The 26665-nt window shown below is 38.0% G+C and overlaps 2 protein-coding genes and 1 long non-coding RNA gene across 14 annotated transcripts in view; 2 read left to right on the forward strand and 1 right to left on the reverse strand.

Annotated features, from left to right (window-relative positions):
- LOC141380935 (uncharacterized) overlaps positions 1 to 2883 on the forward strand; it is a 24225-nt gene extending 21342 nt beyond the window's left edge. Inside the window, exons 4-8 of one of the 4 annotated variants that reach the window (XR_012400337.1) lie at positions 519 to 1640; positions 1741 to 2003; positions 2218 to 2246; positions 2331 to 2441; positions 2587 to 2878. This is a non-coding gene — a long non-coding RNA (uncharacterized lncRNA). Of the gene's footprint in view, positions 1 to 518; positions 1667 to 1740; positions 2004 to 2217; positions 2247 to 2330; positions 2442 to 2586 lie in introns of those variants that run through there. The other 3 variants (XR_012400339.1, XR_012400338.1, XR_012400340.1) reach the window with 3 other exon arrangements.
- The window catches only part of LOC101884131 (ovochymase-2), a 12111-nt gene extending 8475 nt beyond the window's left edge, over positions 1 to 3636 (reverse strand). For 2 of the 3 annotated variants that reach the window (XR_012400330.1, XM_021470656.3), the window contains exons 1-12: positions 3527 to 3636; positions 3348 to 3445; positions 3174 to 3271; positions 2910 to 3082; positions 2719 to 2814; positions 2476 to 2627; positions 2187 to 2382; positions 1928 to 2030; positions 1711 to 1844; positions 1494 to 1637; positions 647 to 777; positions 206 to 299 (exon numbers count right to left, since the gene is read on the reverse strand). Coding sequence is in view for 1 of the 3 variants with exons in the window: in XM_021470656.3 (XP_021326331.3) it covers positions 206 to 299; positions 647 to 777; positions 1494 to 1637; positions 1711 to 1844; positions 1928 to 2030; positions 2187 to 2382; positions 2476 to 2627; positions 2719 to 2814; positions 2910 to 3082; positions 3174 to 3271; positions 3348 to 3445; positions 3527 to 3611 (1504 nt within the window). In the remaining 2 variants the exon portion in view is untranslated. Of the gene's footprint in view, positions 1 to 205; positions 300 to 646; positions 778 to 1493; positions 1638 to 1710; positions 1845 to 1927; positions 2031 to 2186; positions 2383 to 2475; positions 2628 to 2718; positions 2832 to 2909; positions 3083 to 3173; positions 3272 to 3347; positions 3446 to 3526 lie in introns of all 3 variants that reach the window. The other variant, XR_012400331.1, reaches the window with a different exon arrangement.
- A 3688-nt stretch (positions 3637 to 7324) lies between these two features.
- The window catches only part of far1 (fatty acyl CoA reductase 1), a 52138-nt gene continuing 32797 nt past the window's right edge, over positions 7325 to 26665 (forward strand). For all 7 annotated transcript variants that reach the window (XR_012399820.1, XR_012399821.1, XR_012399822.1 and 4 more), the window contains 2 exon segments: positions 7325 to 7454; positions 25798 to 26017. Coding sequence is in view for 4 of the 7 variants with exons in the window: in XM_005174315.5 (XP_005174372.1) it covers positions 25829 to 26017 (189 nt within the window). In the remaining 3 variants the exon portion in view is untranslated.

A 26665-nucleotide genomic window follows, 5' to 3' on the forward strand; every position in this document is an offset into this window, starting at 1 on the left:
ATTCATCAAAAAATCCTAAAATGTTTTACTGTAGTTTAGTACATACAAAACAATTGTTTAAAAATATCAGTAATATTTTCTATATTTTTAATAAGAAACTTCTTTTAAAAACAAGAGATTTAACCAACTCCATGAGCATTAGCATGTAGTTCTGTTTAAATTAAAACAAAACAAATTCTTATCTATTGCTTAATAATTCTTTTACCTATTTCATCCTTGCCATCAGTGTCTCCAAACACTGTGAGTGAATCATATTCACAGTCCTCTGACTCCTCAAGATCAAAGTCATCAAAGTCGAGCTTAAAAGTATATAATAGTGTTATTATATTGCAAAAAGCATGTTAGAAAATAGCAAACAGTGATTATGGGGGGACATAGTTCAATTTAGTGCTTCTGACACTTGCAGATATGTAATTTTCAAAAATTATATCTACATTGCATTTAGTAACTACCTGTCTGCAGTAACGTCACAGTGTCGCTCTTTGAAGTCTAATTGAGTATCACATTTTCTCTTGCAGTGAAACTGATCAGAGCCTCCAATCTCACTGCATGCATGCATTCATGACCGGACAGACTGGTCACGACTGGACAGAGGAGCCACCAGGCACCGACTGAGCCAACACAGGGGCTACAGAGTTGTTTTTACCTTAACTATGTGGCCCTTCGGGGCATAGATGACCCACCGGCAAAGGCTGTTGTTGCTGTAGGCTTGTGGATAGGCGGGACTTTTTACAGCCCCCTTGGGCTCTAGCAGCACTACTGTTCCACATTCAGCCCCTGCACAAACACAAAAGGAGAAACTGGTGGAATGGAGCCCGGCCGATGACGTTGCACCACAGTGTCACATTTCTGTCTGGCAAGGGTCATACCGAGGGGAGCAGGGGGGTGATTTGAACCACGCTCTTACCTTCTACGAACTTGCTCCGAATTGGTGGATGCCCCCTGGCAGACATGCAACTATGGAAATGGTTCCTTTGAGATAAGATTCTCTACCCTCTATGGAGCCTGAATGGCTGCAGTGTAAAAACACAATTAATTCTACTGGGGTTGCCTACTGCCTTACAATCTGACTGGGGAGCTAAGCAGACCTTGCAGTCCAGGTGATGAAACCAACAGATAAGTCAAGCACAACATGGGCTGCTAAGAAGAGTACATTAAGGGTGGAAGGTTTCTGGACCTCTATGGATACACAGATATGTAAATGCTCGAAAATACAACAGTAGGCCTGTGCAAGCATGCTAATGAAGTACACAGTGTGCAAACATGTTATTTCAATCATCCAAGCAATGTACAGTATGGTGAAACCCAATGACTTCAATAGCACAACTCATTCTGTATTGTCACTGTACTGTTACCAAACAGGTTTGAGGATTCTGAATTTCTCAAGCATGTTTATTCTGTTACCTTCAAAGAATTTGAACATTGACAAGAATTTGAAAAAATATTGCACAACAACAAGAGCTTAAGAAATCAGTCTGACAGATTCAACTCACCAAAACTGTAGTCCTCAGGAACACCACTGAACTGGATTGTGAATCCTGCACCTGTGCTGCTTATGTCAGATGCAAATTGTACTTTGACATTATGGGAAGCACCAATAAGAATCGGGGAAGGAGGCTGACTACCACAGAACCGTCCTGGTGAGCAAGATAAAACATCAAACCTCAAATATACCAAGTCATAATTTCTATCATTCTTTCTACCCCTCACCAATTTGCCTACTTTCATCCACATACACAGTCAGTTGGTCGTTTTGGCATTGGGTGTCATTCTCCAGGTCAATCTCAATGAACTTCAGTAGAATTTGCTGACCAGTGGTGACTTGAATGAACCACAAACACATTCTGCCCCCAAAAAAAAATTGTGTAAAGGCTTCCGGTTTTGTGCTTCATATCAAAATATGTAAGATACATCAGATATTACTCACTCATTGTTATTGTAACTTTGTCCTGGAAGAACTGGATTTCTGATGACACCTTCATTTCCAACAACCACTCCATCAGGTACGCTGCACAGAGACCTGTCCAAACCTATAGTACATTGAGTTTGGTAATAAAGTTGCCATTTATTTTAGAGCCACACATTTTACAGAAACTTTGTTTGTGTAGTTATTTACCATACCAGCACATAGAGTTTCATAGCAAATGACAACAGGTTATAAACTCTAACTCAACTTAAGCATTCACCTTTTCTAAGATTTGACTTGATCCATGACAGGAACATTAAGACATCAGTGAATACTCCAGGTGAGCCTCTTCTGGATCCGGGTTTGAACTTGTTATTATTCCAACTTCGACCGCAGCCCTTACCCCATGATGTGACCCCCACAGCTACCCACCGTCCATCTGCTCTGGGGCAGAGAAGAGGACCCCCAGAATCCCCCTGAAGTAGAGGAAGACAGATGGAAACTTTAGTCATGAAGGTATCAGTAATGGCCATGGGTATGTTTGAGAAACTTTTTTATTGTCAACATACTTGACAGGCATCTCTCCCTCCTCTTTCTGGGCCAGCACACATAACTGTGAAGGTCTTCTGCCCTGGTTTAAGAGTTTTTATGACGTGTTTACATTTGCTTTGGTCCAACAGATCCAGATGCACCTCCTGCAGAACCGAAGAAAGCGACCCTCCTAAAGAGAGAACAGACCTTTTCAGCTTTGTCCCTAGATCTTTCTCTCAAGTTATTATTTTGAATTCACTGTTGCTCAAATTAGTTCTTACTCTCTGTAATACGACCCCATCCACCAACAACACACATTGTCATTGGTAAAAACCTCTCACCGGGATTAGGCAGACAAACAGGTTTAATATAATCACCTGTGAAGAAAACACATCTGAAATGTTTAATTCTAATAAAAAAATAAAGTTTTATAGTTGATATAAAGGTATGACTTGCAAAAAGAATGACTTGCCAAAGTGAATGCGTCCATTAATCTCAAGCAAAGCAATGTCGTAGCTCATGGGTGAGTTTCGTTGGTACTTTTCATGGAATTTTATAGTCTTTACTTGGAAGCTTTTCTGCCCTCTGTCAATTTTTCTTTGGTTGAAATTACCTGCTACAGCCTCAATCCTGTGCAAAAAGTCCCTAGGGCAGGCAGTTATTTTCAATAGTAAGTCAATGAAGCATTGACAGGGTCAAACGTTATGATTAATCATGAGTAAATAAGTGAACCTACTTGGACACACTTGCAAAGCAGTGAGCTGCAGTCAACAGCCAGTGGTCTGTCAAGATAGCTGCAGCACAGAAATGTGATCCTCTGATCCTAAGAGACACCTGTAGATGATTTTAGAATTTATTTCATTTAGTGCAAATGTAATTATGCAATCTGTAAAGAAGAAAATTTATGTACCAGCCATGGATGGGAACCATGTCTAGCCTCTGACCCTCCAACTACCCTCAAAGAACGGTCAAGGAATCCTCTTGCTTTACAAGATCCACACTTTGCTTCTGGATATGAAGTGACGGAACAAAGATTTGTCATTATTCTGAAGCCTGTTCCAATTAAATTAAATTTAAACATGTTCTTACCACTGAGATATGGACCAAAAGTCATTCCAAGACAAACCAACAAACTGAGGAAGCCAGCAAAAGTCTTGTAAGATAATACAGACATTCTGTGTCATCTGCCGTTAAAGACTAAGTTTGGGGTTTTATAGAAGTGATGGAGGGGTGGTCTTTTTGGCAAATGTGCTGCTGAGGTCACTCTTATTAACTTTACACAGGAAACGCACAAGTTGAACAGTAGATTGCATGGTAAGTTGCTCAATTTGATGTATGTTTTACACCTACGCTCAAAGATAGTTTAAAATTCTGCTGACAATACAGATCTAATTTGACCACAGAAAGTCTACTTACATTTTTTGTCCATGTGTGTCTCATTAATCTTTTCTAGGGTACAAGGAACATCAGCAGAAAAAGGTTTTACAGCTGCTTGTGATTCAGCTGAAAGAGAAAAGCTTCTTCGTGACAATAATGTTTCCTTTGTGGAGCAAAATGACCTTTCAATCTGAAGGTTTATTGGAAAAACAGTAGTTGGGTTTTGGTACTTTCTGTGTTTATGCTTAAACAAGATAAAATATATAGATTTTAGGACTTACACTGTATATATTTCTTTCTCTTACAGATTCTTTGAGTTGATAAAAAGGATCATCTTTCCAGTTCCAGTCATTTATGAAAGGAAATTGACAGGATTTCATCAATCATCATTTTCATTTATGTCGGTAGATTTGCATTTACCAAGACCTCGCAGATAACAATTATTGTGTTTAGTATCTAATAGACATCTAAACATAGACAGCTTGGCAAAAACAAGGCTAAACTTTGACTGTCAGTGAAAATCTAACAGAAATCTAACAATAGCTCGAAACAAGACTAGTGGTTAAACAGACTTTTTATGTGTAGCCATCGGCCATTGATTTCTCTTTATTTTGCCTAGCCTAGTTTTGGCCTATTCTGAGACGTCTATTAGATTTTCACTGACAGCCCAAATTTACTCTTGTTTTAGCCAAGATGACTTTTACAACATCTATTGGACATCTTTTAAAAACAAAAAAATGCTTGCTGGGCTGTCTGTGCAGTTGAATAGATATTAACCCCACAGTTCATGTTGCTTTACATACATCAGACAACGCCAGAGGTCTAGTAAACGGCAGGGAAGTTCATCTTGACACAAAAGACAATTGTTGCTGGTAGGATGAAATGAAGTTCACCACTGGCGACACCAAACTAAACAAGGATGAATGTCCTGTCATAAAATTGTCAACACATTTAAGCTTTGTCTCTGGAGAACAAAAGTTAAAGGCAAGTACTACTTGCAAAAACCAGATTGACTTGTCTTGTTCAATCTGTTCAAACATGACCACAAAGAGTAGCTGGAGAAGAAAGAAAGATATAAATTCATATGTTGTTTGAAACCGCAACACTAATGCTAATTCAGTCCAGCATAATAGTTTTGGATGTAAAATATAATGCTCTTCTGTTCAGTGATATCCATGAGGAGTCCCTTGAAACACGTTGCTTGGCAACCACAGTAAACCACAGTAGAGCAGTTATGAGAAGCCAGAAAAACCTGAAATCTTTTGTTCCATGCAGATTCCCGTCATTCCCATTACAACTGAGAACTCAAACCTTAAGCCAAGTTTAAGTAACACAATTTGCTCAGTGTTTTAGCTACATTATTCTGGTAAAAAGAGCATAGGATGAAATATCATAAGACACTTATATGAAAGCCAGGGTAACAGTGTTAAACTACTGTAGATGCTGATTCATCTTTCTGCTAAAGGATGTGTTCACACATTGGTTAACTTGTTTCACTTTTCTTCTGTATTGTATCGTTTGTTACAGCCCACTATATAGTGCCATTTTAAAGGGGGTTTCCACTGTGGATACTACCTAATGCCTGATTGGCCTACTATTTTAGTATTGCATCGACTGTGGTTAAAATCCAACCACACCTATTTTAAAATGTGATGTGTACACACTGCTGATCACTGTTGTGACATGACACACCGAACTCACAAAATTTAAATAAGCAATCAGCAACAGCCAATGTAGGAAATATGTCAAATGAATGTCGCAATCTCCTAATGTCATGCGTCATTTGATGTCAATTTCATAATGCTGGCTTCCAGTAAGACTGGCACAGAGCCATCTCTTGTGAAACAAAAATGTAAGTATTATTAAAGCGTATAATGAGTGGAAACCCTAGTAAAAATGTACATTTCTGAGATAATATTAGCTTTACAGTCAGTCAAGGGCGTAGATTTGCCCTTGACATTGATGACATTGACATACATCCCTAGAGCGCATGAATTGAACAGCACAAATTCTGTTTCACGATTTTAAAAACATGATTGAAGTACTATAATAATATCAAATAAACACTTAATAATACAAAAACAATCCCGTCCCATGCTGCAAAAGTCAATTTACATAATTTTATTGCAGTCGGATTTTGAGGAAGTATGAATGTTGAGAAATTTAAAGAGGTGTGTGATGCAATTTACAATTTTATCCAGATTATAGCTTTTTTATAAGTATAGAGGCCAAAATCAAAACTGAATTTTAATTAATTGCACTGCCTTGGTTAATAGCACATTGGGTAATAGTATTACAGTGAACTAATAGCGAACTTGACTTGGTGCACGTGTAGGCTAAGAGTTAATGGAGCATTACTTTATGTTGTAGTCGATTAAATTATCGGTAGGGACATTTCAGTAATTATTGGAGATTGGTGTGGGCGCGTCCCCTTTGCCCATGCCAATTCTTCGCCCTAGGTTATTTGTAATATTAAGTGTTTATTTCATATTATTAAATACTTTATTCATGTTTTTAAAAGCGCGAAACAAGATTTGTGCTGTTCAATGTATGCGCTCTAGGGATGTATGTCCCCACCAATGACAAGAGTAAATCTACACCCTTGCAAATAACAATCCCGTCCCATGCTGCAAAAGTCAATTTACATGATTTTTCTGCAATCTGGCTTTGAGGAGGTTTGAATGTAGAGAAATTTAAGAGAGATGTGTGACTTAACTCTTTTATTCCTATTATTGTTTTTTATAATCATGAAGGCCAAAATCAAAACTGAATATTAATTAATTGCACAGCTTTGGTTAGTATTGTGGTGAACTTGACTTGGTGCACGTGCAGGTTAAGAGTTGACAGAGCAATTATGTTGACGTTGATTAAATTATTGCCAATGCCATGCCAAATCCACACCCTTGTTTACAGTACAATGTGTTGCCTTATTTTTTAAAGATGACAGCCATCATTTTCTGATCTTCAGTGTTGCATTCAGTCATACGGCACCAATATTCAGATGGAAGTTGCACAAGAACTAATTTTTAATGAACCACACCAAGTCAATTAACATGACTTGTTTAGCTTGTGTTATTTTTTGTACACACAGTATGTGTGTTTGCAAACATTACAGATCATAATGGTTTCGGTTGGTTTATGTTAGCATGCAAATATAAGCTCCTGCCCAGTGAGGTCACACATTTTGATGCCATACATCTGTTCATAGGATTGACCTATAAGCTACAACATTGGTGCTTAATGCAAATGGATTTTACATTAGAGTGGCACTACTGTCCCTTTGGGGATTATAGGGAGAAATCCTTCAATCCTGCTCGGAGATCCTTAAATCCTGCATCCTATAATTTCCCCGTGTGATCTCTTTCCAGAACTCTCACTAGAGAATATACGTTGGATGTGAATTGTCATACAATTCGTTTTTTTCCACACAGGATTATTATTTTGCGCTTGGTGGTGGTGGATTGTGACGTCGGTTCTCTTCTGATAGGCATCACGATCTGGCAACCCATCACAGTTCCTCTCCAGCGAAGCTAAGCTACATCCCCTCTGCGTTTCCCATCACTGCTGAATAGAGTACTAGACCCTTCGTATCGACCGACACGCAAAAAATAGTGCGGGGAAAATATATTCAACATCCAAGGTAAGCGTACGTGTGCTTCGCGATTGTATCTGAGGTTACCTCCTTTTTTTCTGAGCGCAAAATTGAGTTTGCGCGTTTTTAGAGAGTGAAATGCTAGCCGTCGTTAGCACTTTCGCATGCTGGGGTTTTCACCGGTGTGTTGTAAATCTTGAAAGAAGCACAGCTGGAAAGTAGAGCTTGAGCTCATGATTTTAACAGTGATTAAAAAAATACACAATTTTATGTGTACCTGCGTTTTGTTTGCTTGTACAAATGGTGTCCATTCTCCTTTTTTTGCGTAAAGATCTGGAGATTTGATATAAAATAAATACATGAACGTCTGTTGAAACTTGCAAGACTTTTATTGACGTATGTATACACTGTTAATAATGTAATACGTGCTTATTTAATAACCGCAAAACGAACTGTCCTAATAGTTATGTACAACATGTAATATGCATCTTTTCCATATGCTTGAAAATACATTAAGGAAAAGTCAAGCACATCAACGTGAGTACAGTTTGTGTCATCAGATATGTTTTTATGTTACATTTTTCAGAAATAATATAAGGCGCGTGAGATTCTTATGAAATGTGAAGCATGTGTCATCTTGGCTCGTGCTCGGCGCTCAGTGGGGAAATTGTGATTCATCCAATTGAATCGAATCTTTTGACTCCTTTCGCCCAAAAGATTTGTGCTGTTGATTCGTTCATTGTCACTCGTTCTTGCATTATGCATGGAGCTGGCGAATAGTGTATTTCTGTGTTACTTTGTGTCATTTAATCGAATGGGTTGGTTTATTTACTTAGCCAATTCATCATTTGACCGACTCCAAAAAGAGTGTTTATGGAGTGATAAGATGTCTTAATTTAATTTTAATTTTCTTAAGATCCTTTTTTATCGTTTTTTTAATGCCACTTATTTTACCCCCTTTTCAACATTTAAGATAAGTCTTTTGTGTTTCCAGAATGTGTAAAGTTTCAGCTCAAAACACCCATCAGATTATTTATTATACCTTTAAGAATTTTGGAATTTTCTACTTTGAACACTATGTAGCTGTTTTTGTCCTCTAAATTGCTGTGCCTTTAATGCACTAAGGTAAAGTTGGTTTAACATTCGCACTTTCCAACTTTTAACATCCTCCCTATATTGTTTACTATGTTAACGTTACTTTGAATATTCTATCTGGAAACACGTGTATGACTTCAAAACAACATTAGCACTGTTTATTTGGCTGTGAACAATGTTGCGATAGTCATTGGCTGCTTATATGATTCCACTATTTATAATTTGCAAAGAATGCTTTTCTGAAATGATACTATAAAGGAGAAAGTCCGAATGTGTGAATATAAAACCAAATTTACCTCAACCTTTAATGCTAGTTCTCCCTGCCCACCGTTCCCACATGTCTGTCAGAGTGTTTCTCCATCTCGGCTGTAAGATAAACAGCACAGTGACAGACAAGGAAGCAGATGTCACGTAACATTTGTGAGAAATACTACTGTAAGAACTCTTCCAACGATTATTTAATGTATTTGTTGCGGAGTTAATTCAAGCATTTCTACAACATTGAGTCATGTTATATGTACATATTATACTTGCACACAGTTCTGTTCAAACAGCTCCCAAAAGATTATTTTTTATCATAGGTGCCCTTTAAGACTCATTTTAGTCGAAAAGACATGTTCAGTTAATCTTAGTCCTTTAACTTGTGTATGACTCTATTCCAAAATTCTTTCTTCTTTCTCAGAATCTGATAAGGTCCTAAATGTTTTTTTAATAACTGATTTGTTTTACTTCACAATATATTGATACAAACTGACATTAATAGTGTGAAGCCTGTCATGACTAATTAAATACAAAATGGTTTCTCATTGATTCATTTATCATAGTTATTTCTTCTCAAACGCGTCTATCAGTTCAATCAGTTCTGCTTTGTTCGGAGCTCGTATTGCTCAATCTTGTTGGCTCAATGCAATTACTCATTATTTTGTATTTATTTAGTCGTCAAGTCAATAAAAGGCTCAATTTCATACTCGAATCCTGTTTGCTTACATTATTGTCAATATTAAAAGAGAGAAAGTGCAGTCATGTGCTTTAAAAAGAGCAGAGATTATGATTTTTGTTCTCATTCCACTGAAGTAACATTTAGTGTTGATCGGCTACACCTTAAAACAGGAACTAGAACATTGAACACAGTTTCTACACCTAACAACAGTTGATTCCACATTTTCAGTCATCTCTTTTTGCATGAGCATCTCCAGTGTTGTCGTTTTAATGAGTATCACAAGACGAGAAGGCAGTGCTGTCTTGTGACAACACCAGTATATTTACTGTCACTGTATCTTTGCTTCTGTGCTTCCTATTGACGTCTATCAGTGTAATGCTGTACTGTACACCCATGATATTCAATCCCGCGAGCTTGGTACTGTTATTTAGGCTTTAATGGAAAGCTTTTATGCTAAAGCACTCCTGACCGAAGTCAGTCTGTTGTTATTGCATTGGTATTTGTTTACATACATCTTACTTGTTACAGTAGTACAATTCCTCAGGTGCCCGGTGCACGGCAGTTGCCCATGTGACATATGAATTATTCAAACTGAGGATGTGGGATGTAGGATCAATTTGCATCTGGTGTGCATGAAAGGGACTTGATCAATCATGTAGATGTGGCCCTATATACGTAGGAAGCAGCAGACATCTATCAGATTTAAGTGTTTGGTTGTTTATCAGAAAAGCAAGTCTTTGTGTGGGGGATGATTACTTTTGCCCACAATCCAGAAACTCCTTTTTTTTTAGTTTTGCTTTGTGTATTGATCAGCTTTCGGTCTGTCCCAGAAGTTGCATCTTTCTATGGGAGCTGATTACTTCAGCCCAGAGTCCCAGAACTTCTCTTTTAACTTTTATTCTTGTAGAGCTGCATGATATTGTTAAAAAAAAAAAAAAAAAAAACTTGTTTTATAGTCATTTATTGTTTATCTGGCTATGATTTTGTCAGCTCACCTCTTCTGGCAGGTTAAAATTTGAGTGATTGGTTCACATCACACAGACAGTCCCATCCATATAAGTTTAACCAATGCACACAGTCTGAGCTGAAAGGAGCCATGATTAGTTCACCTTTCAAGTCTTCTAGTTTTCTGGTCATTCATTCATCACGTGACAGCATTTAAAGAGAGATGACTCAAACCCGAGGATTCCAGAAATGAACAGATCAAATCTTTTTCTGGCTCTGTATGATTGGCTACTGTCTTTCACAGGATGAAAGAACGACTCAAACCGAGGACTCTAGAAATGAGTGGCTCAAATCCTTTTTCTGGCTCTATAAATGCATATGATTGGCCAACCTCGGTGAAGTTGGCACCCCAAAAAACAAAAGATCCCCAAAACGATGCCATTTGTTTTTACTACATTTGTGCCGCAATAACGAATGTTTGTGCTTATTTGGGGCCTGAAATATTAAACATTTTTTGGGGGGGTTGTGCGACGTCAACTTCTTCCCCGTGTTGCTCAAACGACTCCAAATCAGCACAGATCATCTGTGCTCGATTTGAGCTGGTTTGTGCCGTCAAAACGAACACTGTACATTGTTTCCTCTAGGATTTTTTCCAGCTGTGGCGGCAGGCCTTTTTTTTTTTCACAGATCTACCAACTACCTGTGGGGTTATATTAATGACAAATGTCGTGAGCGCGAGTCGAGATAGCATTTATGTTATAGCCTACAGCATGCGGATCTCTTTGCTTGCGCGCCGATTTCCTCGGCTCATGCACAAAACTTGCACGCCCCTCAAATATAAGCAGCTTCAAGAGCCCGCAGATCTTCTTGTGCGCTCTTAAATGAACGCTGCTGAAGTGCGATTTAGTGAGTTTATGTAACGAGTATGTCTCCAGCAGTTATTAGATTTGCTAGGAATATTTATGAATGTCTCTAATAGACCTACAAAGCGATATTAATGCGTCCTGAAATAAAGTGAAACGGCTATACGTCGTGTTTGCATGCCTCACGCATCTGTCAGTTAGTCAGTCAGTCTGTCAGCACATAACCTAAAGAGTTAAACAAATGACGCACAGCACTACTACGGTTACAGAGAAGTTTGTGCTGTTATAATTCACTCATCTTTTAATACGTTTAGATGCGATTATTACCCGCTATTAAAAAATTTAAATGTTTTTAATCAGAAGCTGTAATGTAGCCGTAGCGGGATGAATATTGTTGTGGCGGAAGAATGAATGTAGCGGAAAACATGCTGTATCTGTTTTCCTTGTTTAGATGTATCCAAAATATTTTGTGATCTGACGAGCCGTGACGTCACTCTCCACCCCCGTTTATTTTTAAATTGAACAAAATTGTCATTCGTTTGTGCTTGATTTGTGTCACTTCACCCCAGTCTTTCAAAATCGAACAAAACTGGTGTCATTCATTTGTGCTCGATTTGTGCTGGTTTATGCCATTTAAATAAACACTTTATCTGTTTTCCTTGTTTAGATGTAACCAAAATATTTCGGGTGACGTCACTTCACCAAAGTTACTCTTAATTGCTCAGAAAGTGCTGTCATTTGTTTGTGCTCGATTTGTGCTGGTTTGTGCTATTGAAATAAACATCTGATAATTATATTTGTGTACAAATATATTAATTTCATTTGATTTATGCTCGTTTGTGCCATTAAAATAAACACTTTATCTATTTTTGTTTTTTAGATATAAACAAAATATTTCAGGAGCCAAAATAGAGCCTGGTTTATACTTCTGTATAAAACTTTTCATCTGGACCTCCGTCACAGGACTTGACACTTGTAAACAATCGCTCCAACGGACCTGCACAGCCCTCAGTCACGCCCACACTCGTCAGAGCTACGAAGCCGACCAATCACAGAGCTTTCGCTATGCGTCGTTGCGACATGTAGTTACATTTTCTGAGAGGTGCACTACAGCGAGGGTCATTCGTCCATGCGTAGGCTGCGCTGTAGCATACACATTCACTTGATTCAGAAATATAAAGCAGCCTTAACACTCCATTATCTTCATTGTATAAATAATAAAATAAAATGCATCTTTATTGAAGTCGCAAATAATAAAATTTCTTGTGGCTTAATATTTTAAACTCTTGAAATGCACAAGCAGTGACAGGCCTTAAAGAACACAGGCAGACGTTACATTTTTGCTCTTTAGTCAAAAATCTCATGTGCTCACAAAAGTTTGGCTCCTGGTCAACTATAATCCCAAATCAATATTGCAAATCTTGCCATATGATTATAGCAGATGTGCACATTGCGATATTGATGCTGAAACGACATGTTGTGCAGACCTCGATTCTTGTATTGCTTGTTGTTTATTGCCAGTGTTACTGCAGGAGCAGCTTTTAATCTTTAGCCTTAGAAGTTTAGTAAACATTCACTTACATTTACATTTAGTCATTAACTAGATGCTTTTGTCCAAAGCGACTTGTAGTTGAGGAGGCATTCAGCAGTTCAACAAGGAGAGGCAATATACACAAGTAGTGCTAATTATACAAATGAACTATTAGTGCTTAGAGAATTAGGTGCTAAAGTTAAGGGGTGGAGGTAATATGGAAAGAGAAAAGTGTTTCTAAAGGTGGTTTGTCAAGCCCAATCACTTGTGTATTGTGCCAGTATCGCGATACTATGGCTCCAAAATACTGGCGGTGCCACTGTAGTTTGTAAACGGTAGTATTGTCATTATTGGTCTATTTACAATACATAATGTTGCATGTGGAAAAGATACTAATATGCTTATACGTTTGTGCAACAACAGACCAGTTTGAATAGTCTGTGGAGCCCTTTATTGTTTCAGGTTTTCTGATGTTTCAATTGCACATCTGAATCGGTTCATTTCTGTTCATCTCAATATGATTTAGTAGCTACAACAACCACGACAATCTCTTCAAAAGAACGACTCACAAAGTAAAATTTTGAATTACTTTGGGTTGTTACCCGGTAAGACTGAAAAAAAACAAAAAAAACAACAACAATAGATGAAAAACCCGAAATAGCAACAGGAAACATTTTAACAATTTTTGACCACTTCATATAGCCTAATTTTTTTTGGAAAAAATGCTATTTTTGTTACAAATTTCATTTGTTATAATTTGTGTCTTTATTTTAATGTATTTTTTGATGGTCGATTATCTACAAATTAAACAAAAAGAGAGTTTTAGGTGAAGTGACGTGCAAATAATACTTTTTTCAATAATAAGGGTATTATAAATTAAATTCAAGACCTATTATAACATGTAAAATATTGTATTTTTGACCATTTTCTTTTTAATTTGAGTTATGAATTAAAGTATCGCAATTTTTTTTTTTTTTTACCTTTTGGGAAATAAAGTTCCACTTTTTCTATGAGGGTTGATTACTTTTGCCCACAGTCCCCGAATTCCCGAAATAAAAGTATTATTATTATTATTTTTTAAGTATATTCAGTTGTTGAGTGTGACGCCACGCAAAGCAGCTTCCAGGTTCAATCGCTCTATCAAACTGTGTGGAGAGACTTAACAAATGGTAATAATAAACATTACACAAGTGTTGTGATACTCTCAAAAATCACAATCACAATAAATATGCATACTTGCCTAATATCCGATGGCCAGAAAGTGATTGTTTTATAAATTGTTAAAATGTTGGTGTCTGTGTTTCAGAAAGTCCAGAGACTGTTGTGTACACCATGATTTTATATAAAATTTACTTTAATGTGTGATATGACTAAAAAATAAACAAATATTTTCTCAATTCAAATGAGTAGCTTTTTGGACCCGGAAATAGTATTTCATACATCATGACTTAAGCTGATAGGGTGAGCACAGGCGCAGCTTTCAGTGTTTGCTCACAGAAGTCTAGCTTTTGAGGCCATAAAATGTGATTATTTCTATACTGGCTGAATACTTTTACCCACAATCCAGAGATTCTCCTTTTTAGATTTGCTTCCTGTATTGCTTTTTGTTTAATGCCAGTTTCACTGCAGAGGCAGCTTTCTGTCTTTAGTCACCTAAAGTAAATATAGTCACCTTTCAGGATTATAAAAAGGAGTCTTTCTATAATGGCTGATTATATTTGCCCACAATCCTGAAACTCCCATATTTAGCTTTGTTTCCTCTTTTGCCCAGTGTTTAATGCCAGTGTCACTGCAGAGGCAGCATTTGACGTTTAGTCACAGAAATCTAGTAAGCTTTTTGGGTCATAAAATACCAGTGTTTCTATAGGGGCTGGTTACTTTTGCACACAGTCCCTGAACTCCCTTCTTTAGCATTTGTTCCTGTATTGCACATTGCTTAAGGTCAGTGCCACTGCAGAGGCAGTTTTCAGTCACAGAAGTTTTGTCATGGTTATAAAATGCCAACCCTAAAAGTCAGCTTTCAGGGACAAAATGCTAGTCTCTCTATATGATGCTGATTACTTTTGCTCACAATCATTGAGCTCTCTTTTCAGCTGTGCTCCCGGTTCTTGGATGCTGTTTAATGCCAGTGTCACTGCGGGGCCAGCTTTCGATCTTTGTTCTCAGACATCTAGTCAGAGTTCGGGGTCATAAAATGCCAGTCTTTCTAAATCAGGGGCTGAACTTTTCTTCTCACAGTCCCCAAACTCCCTTTTTTTAATATTTTCTTTCTGTATGGCATGTCGTTTAATACCAATGCCAGTTTTCTTAAAGGAGCTGATTACTTTTGTGCACAGTGCGAAAATCATCAGTTTACCATTCTTCAGCAGATGCAAATACACTGGACGTATTGCTGCGTCAATCAGTTGATCCATCAGCAGATTGCTCGTATATCAGTTTATAGACCAATCAACCAATTGACGCAGCTTTGAAACACTCCAGCGCTCATGTATCTGTGTTTGCACTTGGTGAACAGCGGTGTAAACTGAAGTGGTAAACGAATGACCTTCACTGCTAATCACGGTCATATCTGTTGAGCATGTGAACACAATTACCAATCAGTGCTTAAATGTTAGCAGGAAATGGACATTTTTTAAATTTTAGTCCAGATTTTCCAGAATGTCGACACTTATAGTATCTCTCACACTTATAGTATCTCATTATAGACAGGAATATGTGGGGAGCAGAAAGGGAAAGGAATGGCAAAGGATCCCAAGTCAGGAATCAAAATTGGGTCGCTGTAAACACCATAGTGCCATGTGTTGACTTGTTTTGTTACAATACTAGAATTTCTGTACCAATCAGTACTGATATTTTTTAAAAGTCCATATCCTGGTAACACTTGAGCACATAATTAAACGCCTCTGAATGGCCATTGTGTTCACATGCTCAACAGAAATTACTGTGATTGGCCATGAATTTAATTTGTTCAATATTCTTCACCGCTATTCATCAAGTGCAAACACATACACGGACACTGGAGCTTTTCAAAGCAGCCTCGATCAGCTGACATGTGTGCAATCCCCTGATGGAATGATTGATCTCAACAGCATTCAAATGTTAGTGGAAAATTGACATTTTTAAAATTTCAGTATGGTTAGTTCCGAAATTCCATTATCGTTACAACACTAGTGTCAACACACTAACCACTAGGCTTTTGTTGCAGACCCAAACAACCCTAGTTTCTTGTGTTGCTCATTGATAAATGCCAGTGGCACACCAGAGCTTTGGATCCTTTAGTCTCAGTAAGAGTTTAGGGTCATAAAATGCCAGTCTTTCTAAAAAAAAAAATCTTACAGTCCCCCAAAAAAATTCTTCCTCTATGGCATGTTGTTAAATGCCAGTGCCACTGTAGAGGCAGCTTTTGCTCTTTAGTCAAGAATCAAGAAGTGTAGTCACCTTTCAGGGTTATGAAATGCCAGCTGATTATGTTTGTGCACAAAGCGAAAACCAAATCATCAGTTTACCACTCTTCAGTGCTGTTCACCAAGTGCAAACACACTGGACATTGGAGCAATTTCAAAGCTGTGTCGGTCCATCAGCGGATCGCTCATATGTCAGCTTATAGACCAATCAACTGATTGACGCGGCTTAGAACCGCTTTGTACTTTGTGAACAGCGGTGTAAACCGATGACCTTTTCTGCCAATCACAGTCATATATGTTAACCATGTGAATGCAATGGCTAATCAGCAGTGTTTAAGAACGTGCTCAGATTTTTGCAGGAAATGTAATTTTTTTTTTTTTTTTGTGCAGATTGGTCCTGAAGTCAATACTTTTTTTCTTATAACTTGTTTTAGGGGGTTTTCACTTTTATTGTTATAGGACAATGGGAATTATAGACTGGAAAGTGTGAGAAACAAAGAGAGGGCAAGGATCTCAAGTTGGGAATTGGAATTGTGTCGCCATGAACACCTTCAATGTGTCGACTGTTGTTGTCATGATACTGGAATTTCGGTACCAATCAGTGCTAAAAATGACTGTGATTGGCCGTGAAGGTTATTAGTTTACTATTCTTCACCGCTGTTCCCAAGTGCAAACACATAAACAGATACTGGAGCATTACAAAGCAGCCTCGATCAGCTGACTATAAGTTGACATATGTACAATCCCCTGATGGAATAGTTGGAAATCGACATTTTTAAAATTTCTGTACCATTTAGTACGAAAATTCCAGTATTGTGACAACACCCTTACCACTAGACTTTTGGTAGGGTTGGGCGATGCCAACCATTTAGCATTGTACAATTTCTAATGTGAAACATCAGGATGGACAATGGCATCATCGTCATAGGCGGCAGTGAATTAATTATTTATTAATAAATACTCAATAACTAGTTAAATTTTTGTAGCCTACCCATAACCAAATCATAAATAAATAAAGATAAGTTAAACACAAATTTCCACCTGTCAATCAATTTTTCTCTGGGACTCTGGCATGAATAGGCAAAGGGATCTCTGTTGTTATAATGGCGTCAACAAACTTGGTTGGTAAAAAAGATAAACAACCAACAGCAACCCATCAACAGTATCTGAGGTTTTCGCTAAAATTACTAAGCACGTGTATTAAAGCTAATGATTGATGCCGTGAACTGATGCCATGACGGATTACCTAATTTAAAAGACTGAAGAGTCATTAGATGGAGACAAGAGTAATTAAATATTACATTTACGTCAGTATGGATGTGGATCGTTTTCGTTCTAAAATGCCATTTTAAAACAAAGACGTATTAGTGTAAACAGGGCCCAAAGGTGTACTCGCACTATGTATAGTTGCCTTGAACTGGGCGCTCATAAACAATCATAAAGTCCTCGTGCTGCAGGAATTATGGGGTTTGCTGAAGGTGTGCAGCTTTCGTGCCTAGTGGGGGGTTTGCGTCTTAAAAACCCTACGACAGTTTGCATTCATTAAACAGTAGGGCTGGGTCCCGATTTTCGATACTTTTTAAGCACCGACCAAATCGTCTCGATACTATCGCGTATCGGAAAATTTATTTTCGTTTGGTTCCAAATATCTATACCCAAGTCAGCATCAGTGAGCTGGAAAACCTGCAGCATCCTTAACATGCATGGATCAAATGCTGGTGATGGGCTGCGGCGAGGCTGTCTTGGAAATCAGTAGTTTATGGCGGTTACGCCCACTCGCCCAGAGCTTGTCAAATGTGAAGCTGTAATGCTTACACTACACTTTAAAGCATAGCATAAATTTAACGCAAACAGTGTTTAAGCGATCAAAAGTATAGCTACATTTTGCAAAGATTGGCGGCAACAGTGTGCGATGCAATATCTGTAAAAAAGTTATCACAACCAATACTGGCAACACGTCATATATGATAAAACACCTGACAGTACATGGAATTAATTTACGAGCAGAAAGTTGCTCCGTGTTTGACTGCAAGAAGATCACGCCGGCGCAGTCATCATCATCATCCTCTAAGTATTTTCCTGACTCAGGGCCTCCAACAAGTGTCGTCCTCCGTGACTGATGTGGATAACTGCGCAATGGCTTGGCCTGCGAAAGGTAAACAGACATACTTGTGTACCGTTCAGCCACCGTTTACACTGCCAGTTTAATGTTACCCAATTCCTATTTTTTTGCTCATATGTGACAAAGATCGGATCTATTCTATTACTGCGTAAACACAAAAAAAACGCATCCATTCGGATATTCAGAGATCGGTTTCAGGCCTCCTTCATATGTGGAAATAAATCGGATATGTGACAATGCGACTGTCATGTAAACAGGCAGATCGGATTTATTGAGGCATTCTGTTCTGTACATCATTAAACTTGTGACAATGTGGTGCTTCTCCGTGGTTTAATGACGTAGAAGGAAGAGCGTGTGTGGAGATTCTGACGCGGTAAACAACAACAACAACAACAACAGAGGAAACACGGATGAGGAAAGTGGTCAGTCGCCACAACTTGCTCCCACCAGACCTGAGATCTCTCTTGTACCCACACATTTCTCTGAATGATGGAGGACATCATACAGCACATTAGGGTTGTAACAATATACCGGTATAACGGTCTACCACGATTTGAACGTGCACGATTATCATACCATGAACAATTGCATATCAATGGTTTTAACCCTTAAAGACCGAGACAGCCGCCCGCGGCAAAAAATAAGTATTGCTCTTAAATGTTTAATAACTTTTGATCCGCTGATCCGATTCATACAATTCAAAGATTGGCATAAAGAAGAGAATCTCAGCTTTCCAGTGCTGTATCACATAACATTCGCGGCTCCGGAGGCTCCGGAATCAGTGCGGTTACGTCATCAACATTTGACAACGCTGATTTGACAAAGAAACGCTCGTCACTGTGTCTCCGGACAAACCAGACACGATACATTGATGCATTGTCCCTCTTCCATGCCCAGATTGGTTCAAACTCGCTATATCACAACCAATAAGCATAGGTTTCGCTTTTGTTTGTGGACCAAAAACGAGCTTTTTGAACAACACAGAATGAGAGATAAATAAAATGCAAAAAAAAAGTTTTGCATGAAATAATTCTCATACTAAGTACTTTTGCATGCACAGCAGCACTGAAACATGTCAAAACAGTGACACAGCAAAGACGAACTGCTGCTCTTGCTGTTTTCAAAAGACGCAAATGAAGGTGCAGCTGTTTGTCTGCATTGCAGACAACCATATCCAAATCCATATCCACAGACAACCATATCCATGCTGGCACATAAAACCTAAGGATGTTCCATATTGAATCTAGTTTCGTTATGTAACTATTTATAGTATAGTAAATATTTATATCTATTTTTTTACTGAGGATTTGCACCATGTTTATTTGGACTTTATTTGAACTTTGACACATTATTTATTATTTTCTTATTTTTTTATTTGTTCATTGTAAGTGGTGTTGTTTATAGTAACTGAAAATATATTATTTGGAAAAAGTCAAATTTGCTTCACTGTTCTATTATTTTGTAACATTTGTAACATACCGTATACCACAAAACCGTCAAACCATGGTATTGTTTTAGACTATTATCATACCGTAAAAAATTCATACCGTTACAACCCTACAGCACATAAACCATAAGCGCAAGCTGCGATGACGGCCCTTTCCCACCTCCTCCGCCTCAAAATCATTTTAAAGTTGGGTGAACTTTGCGTTGAAACGTGCTTTTTGTCGCTATTAATACACGCACTTCAGGCTTCACATAGAACAACTTTATTCTCTTCAACACCAGTGCGCACACAGGCAAAGGCTACATCTTCAACTACACACACACATCAGGGCCATACCATTACATAAACTGTGTGGAGTTAAATCTGGACTGAATCATTTACTGCTTATACTATACTTCGCATATTTCGCAGAGCTAAAAATGACAATTTTCATTTGAATTTCAAATGACAAATTCCATCGTGGCTAGTGTGGCACAAATGCTAAAACCTACGTTTATGCATGCATCGTAAATTGTATGGCAAGTGTAAACACATGAATTGGATATGGGTCACAATTAAAAGAATGTGTAAACCGACAGACAAAAAAATCTGATATAGTCAACAAATCGGAATTGGGCATCTGGACCTGACAGTGTAAACAGGGTGCGAGGTAAATTTATTGATCCTTTTTTGGACCTAACGTACGCTGTGTAACGCTATGTACTGTTTCGATGACTTGGGATAGCTAAGTTGATACTAAAATGCTTTTAAGGTTAACAGTAAATGAGTTTACCTCACATTAAACTTTATCTTATTTAAATGTCATTATCCTTGGCTGCATTAACAGTTTAGCTTTCATGTTTTCTTCACATTAACGTTATAGTCTCGGCTCCTGCTGAAAGATAAATGCCACAGGGCCGTTACAAATTTTATTGTTATAGGTTTGCTGTCTTTTTCTACTGTGGAGAAAGATTAGATTTACTGGATATGCATTTTTCAGTGCCCAGAAAGGAACCAAAAACATTTTTTTTTTTAGTTTAGTTTATTTGTTTACAGGGTCAATGCACATTAATAAACATTATTGTAAAATGTGCCAGAATTAGCCAAGAATGGCTATTTTTAATCTGTAGACCCCTTACAGAATGTTTAAAAAGTCACACCTAAAATAGAAGCACAGCATTAAACATTAAATACATTTTCATATATAAAATACAATTAAAAAGTAAAAAAACAAGAACAGACTGATGGCAGCAGAAGAGGACAAAAAGCCAAAGACAAACAGTACAAATGTGTCAAGAATACAGTACTAACGCTGACAATGCTGATTTGTAAATAACCAATTTTTAACATGAGACTGAAAAGAACGAAAAGTGCATGATCTTCCAATTGTTGGTGGGATGGAGTTCCATTCATTAGCAGCTTTCACTGAAAATACCGACTGACTGAATTTACTTTTTTTGAGAGGAATAATACAGTCCCCTCTTTCATCACCTCTAGTTGTTCTGTAAGCAGTCGTTCTAATATTCACAAACTGATTTGGTGGTGAAGTCGGGTTATGTAGGGTCTTAAACATTAAACAGATATGTACATATTTAATTACATTTTCCCAACCAAGCAGGTTGTATTTCTTTTAATATTGAACAATGGTGAAATTGAACTGATTTCTTATCAAGTGTTTTTATGGATTGTTTGTATAATGATTCAAGTGGCTTCAAAGTAGTAATGCTGGCTAACTAATATATTGTGTGAACTACACTTTGTTTATTTTGTGCTTTTGTTCCTTTGTTTATTGGTCTTAGAGATAAGGCAGCTGTGAAAAGTGTCACAAACATCCTCAAAAAATAAAACCAAAGTTTCTCTGAGATTATGTGTTATGTAATCTTGTTAAAATATATTTCTTACAATAAAAGTATCGAAAAAAGTATCGTTCGGAACTGGTATCGAATTCAGGGTATTTGTATCGAAAATTTTGGAATGTTACCCAGCCCTATTGAACAGTAAGAATGATTAATTAATCCATATGAAACAGTCCCTTAAAAGTCATGTCTCGCTTTTAGTTTCAGGCTTAGTCGCGTTTTGCACTCACACACAAGCGTACCGCACCAAAGCCCAAGTGAACCGCGCTCAGGCACACCTCTTCCAACCGTGCCTGAGCCCGATTCAGCACACTTGCACTTCTCAAACGATCAGGGAAATGGGCCTGGGCATGGTTCGGATAACATCGTGTGAGTAGACCCATAGTGTGTATTTTTCACGAGCGGGTTGCTGCAACGGGGGTGGGGCAGAGGATCTCGATGCTGGCTCAGCATTGTGATGTCTATCAGCCGTCTGTGGTAGATGATGGCAATCTATCGACCCTACCCTAAGGATTTGGTGCAGACCCAAAGTTGACAACCCTAGTTTCTTGTGTTGTTTATTGATAAATCCCAGTGTCACTCCAGAGCTTTTGGCCTTTAGTTTCAGTAGCCCAGTAAGTGTTTGGGGTCATAAAATGTCAGTTTTTCGTATAGGGGCTGATTACTTTTGACCATAGTGCCTGAACTTTTTTTTTGCTGTGCTTCCTGTTGTTAGACGCTGTTTAATGCCAGTGTCACTGCAGATGCAGCTTCGGGTCTTTAGTCACAGAAGTGCTGAGCGGCTCTTGGAAAGAAGTCAGATTGCACAACATCTTGTCTCGCCTTCTGGAATAATCCACCTGACCTCTACAATTAAACTGGCACCCATTAGCTCTAGATTGGCTGATTGCCCTTGCTTTGGAATAAGCTATGCACTTGACTAAGTGTTTTTAAGAGACATTTTGAGACAGATCATAGCCTGTGAGTCTGGAAAGCTCCCAAGCCTGGTCGTCATGCAGTATGCGCACTGACTGTACCCGTGTTCGGGCTACTTGCAGCTGTGGAACTTGGCACCGGAGGTATGCAGCAAACAATGCGAGGCTGCAACAGCAGACAGAACGAGGCTGCAAAAACAGCACATGTCCAGAGGGAACATTTTATTCTCAGTGGCCTGATAAGTTCACAGTAAAGGATTTTATGATGTGGCTGGAAAATTTTGGGGGAAAATATTTCAGACTGAGATTGAAACATCATATTCTGATGTTGATTAAAATGAAAGTGAGACTTAAAATTGTTCTTATCAAATGGTGAGATTAGATAATAATAGATTATATGCATAGATAAATACTAATGTAAAGCTTTTGTTTTATGTGGCAATAGCTTGCCAAGTAGTGAAATCAGCTTTTGTTGAAATTTACCCAAAATGCAAATTAATTGTTTGTTTCTACTAGGACTGCACAATATATCATTTCAGCATCGATATCACAATGTGTGCATCCGCAATAGTCCCATCGCTGGATCTGCAATGCTGAGTTGGAATTAAAGTTGATTATTATCAATCCAGAGTTGAATTATAATGAAGTAAAAGTTTATCATCTGCATGTGTTTTTAAAGAGATAGTTCACCCAAAAGTTAAACTTGACTCACTATTTTCAAGTTTACAAGTTTCTTTTTTATGTTGGACACAAAAGAAGATATTTTAATAACTCATAAACGAAAGTGAAGGGTGAGTATTTTTGGGTGAACTACCCCTTAAAGGCCTGTTACTGTGTGAACATTTCAACATTTCAGAGTTTAAAACAGGGGTGTCAAACTCAATTCCTGGAGGGCCGGAATTACCTGTAGGTTTCAAACAAACCTGAAGGACTCAATTAATTTGATCAGGTGTGTTTAATTAGGGTTGGAACTAAACTGTGCAGGGCTGCGGCCCTTTCGGAACTGAGTTTGACACCTGTGGTTTAAAACATTCAGCCATAAGAAATGTTTGTGTTTTTACTTTAATAAAGGTTACATTATATACAATAAAGACTATGCAGTGTTAATAGTTCAATTATCTGTGTACTGTTAGACTCTCCAGAAACCTATAATTTACTTTTATCTTTGCTATATTTTATTTATCTATGGTTGCAAGTTGTTTATGTATAATTTTTCGAGATCCAATCCCCTACACAATCGCCTCAATCAATCTAAAATGTAAAATTCTGCCCAATTTAAGAAGTATTCGCATTGCAATATACACTCACCAGCCATTTTATTATGTACACCATACTAGTACTGGGTTGTACCCCTTTCGCTTTTCAGAACTGATTCTTTGTGGCATAGATTCAACAAGGTACTGGAAATATTCCTCAAAATTTTTCGTTCCACCACATCCCAAACGTGCTCTATTGGAATAAAATCTGTAACTGTGGAGGCCATTTGAGTACAGTGAACTCATTGTCATGTTCAAGAAACCAGTCTGAGATGATGATGCCGCAAGTAGCTATCAGAAAATGGGTACACTGTGGTCATAAAGGGATGGACATGGTTAGCAACAATACACAGGTAGGCTGTGTCATTGACAGGATGCTGAACTGGTACTAATGGGCTCAAAGTGTGCCAAGAAAATATCCCCCACACCATTACACCACAACCACCAGCCTGAACCGTTGATACAAGGAAGGCAGGATCCATGCTTTCATGTTGTTGATGCCAAATTCTGGAATGCTGCAGCAGAATTCGAGACTCATCAGTCCAGGCAACGTTTTTCCAATCTTCTATTGTCCAATTTTGGTGAGCCTGCATGAATTGTAGCCTCAGTTTTTCTGTTCTTGGCTGGCAGGAGTGGCATCAGGTGTGGTCTTCTGCTGCTGTAGCCTGTCCGCCTCAAGGTTGGACGTGTTTGTGTGTTCAGAGATGCTTTTCTGCATACCTCGGTTTTAACGAGTGGTTATTTGAGTCTAACCATTTTCTTCTGACCTCTGTCATCAACAAGGTATTTGCACTCACAGAACTGCCGCTCACTGGTACTTTCTCTTTTTGTGAAAATCCTCAAGATGGTTGTGCGTGACAATCTTATTACATCAGCAGCTTCTGAAATGCACTAACCAGCCTGTCTGGCACTAACAACCATGCCAAGTTCAAAGTCGCTTAAATCATCTTTTTTCTCCATTCTGATGCTCTCTTTGAACTGCAGCAGATCGTCTTGACCATGTCTACATGCCTAAATGCATTGAGTTGCTGCTATGTTATTGGCTGATTAGAAATTTGCACTAACGAACAGTTGGACCTAATAAAGTGGCCAGTGCGTGTATATCGCAGAAATACAAAATATCCAAATGTGAGATTCTCCCAATATCGTGCAGCCATATTTGCCGCTATCACCCAAACCAGCGGATTCTACAAACTTATCTGAAGGAAAATTATTATAATTGGAAAAAAATGCAATTCAGTCGGATTGCTTGATCTCTGAATCATTTTAGTTTGCAAACATTAGAAAAAATTAATATTTCTGTAAATATATCTGTAATGCTGAAAAAGGAAGAAACTGGAAACCATTCTGACAAGCTGATTTGGGAAATGTTAAAAAGTGCTGTTATTTGAATTATTATGATTTTTCTTATTGTTGAAACATAAACAGAGCTGATCTGCAACAAATATCTGTTGTCATTTAATGAATTTATCTTTATTTGTTCATTTTTTCCCCTTAAAAGTGCTGAACAGTAGTGTTTGTGAAAACACTGGCAGTATCTCTTCTTTTATCACTTATTAACCCTGTATCTACTTTGCATGGTCTTTATTGGCCTCTTATCAGCAGACAGGAGATAAGAGTAAATAAACCTGTGTGTTTTGTGGCTTTACGATGCATTCAATTTGTCCAATCAATTAGTGATTTGTACAGCTTTTACAATCAATGCCCCTAAAGGCCATTTAGAAGTGTTTTAATCGATCCGCCAAGTCAAAACCAACCGGTGCAGTAATACAACACCACCTCTTAAGTAAAGTGGACATTATTTTGAAAAAGTCTCCAGTGGGTAAAGACTGGAGTGTCATGCAGTAATTGTGGAGTGAGATCTTGGCAGGGAAAAGGAAGGAAGTGACCTCCATGAAATATTTACAGCAGACTAACGAAACGGCACGATTTCTCAAACCGCGGCTTAGAGCTTCTGTGCAGATCTCTGTTTTGGTCTTTCTTGTGAAATGTTTGCGCATATTTGAAGTGTGATTAATGCTCGTGATGGTGTTTTTCAGGGTGTAACAGAGGAGGGAAGGTGCACTCAGGATGGTCACCATTCCGGAGTATTACGTGGGGAAAAATGTGCTCATCACGGGGGCCACGGGATTTATGGGGAAAGTGCTTTTGGAGAAGCTGTTGCGCTCCTGTCCTGGTGTCAAAGCCGCGTATGTGCTTGTGCGGCCTAAAGCGGGACAGGCTCCTGATGCTCGCATCGCTGACATGATCAACTGTAAGGTGAGCAAACACAGACCTGTAAGACAGAGGTTGGATGAATAAAAGTTAAAGAATAAAAACCAAGATCAATGTCTATGAAGATAACAGCTGTATTATGATAGTATTAGCACTTACTCCAACAAACACTAATATTTTGATTAACGATTTAATGGTCACGTGGTTGAATAGAAATGGATTGATTCTGATCGTCCGAGGACTTAAAGAACAACACAAACACTTAATACACTTCATTGATCATGTACACATAGACATCACCTGTATATTATATTACTGCAGGTTAACTTTTAATATAGGTGGGCATAAATAAAAACTTTAATCTAGCCTAATCTCACTGTAATCTTGAAATTAATCTAGATTAAAATGGCCCATTTGAATTCTGCCAATTGCATTCAGAATATTTGTGCTACCCAAATAATGACTTAATATAAGTCTTTGAGAACGTGTTTCTCAAGCCAGGTGGCGCATTAGACCAGAGGCCTATCTCCTGTTTCTAAAATGCATCACAAACTGCTTAAGAAACTGTTATACAGTATGATACAGTAGATACAGTATGCTGATATTTCTTTTTAAAAATCCCAGCACAGTCACAGTTTTAATTTGTTTATAATAATGAGTCTTTTAGTTTGTATTATTCTTTATTTATTTACC

Source organism: Danio rerio, chromosome 25 (assembly GCF_049306965.1).
Source record: "Danio rerio strain Tuebingen ecotype United States chromosome 25, GRCz12tu, whole genome shotgun sequence".
Lineage (NCBI taxonomy): Eukaryota > Metazoa > Chordata > Actinopteri > Cypriniformes > Danionidae > Danio > Danio rerio.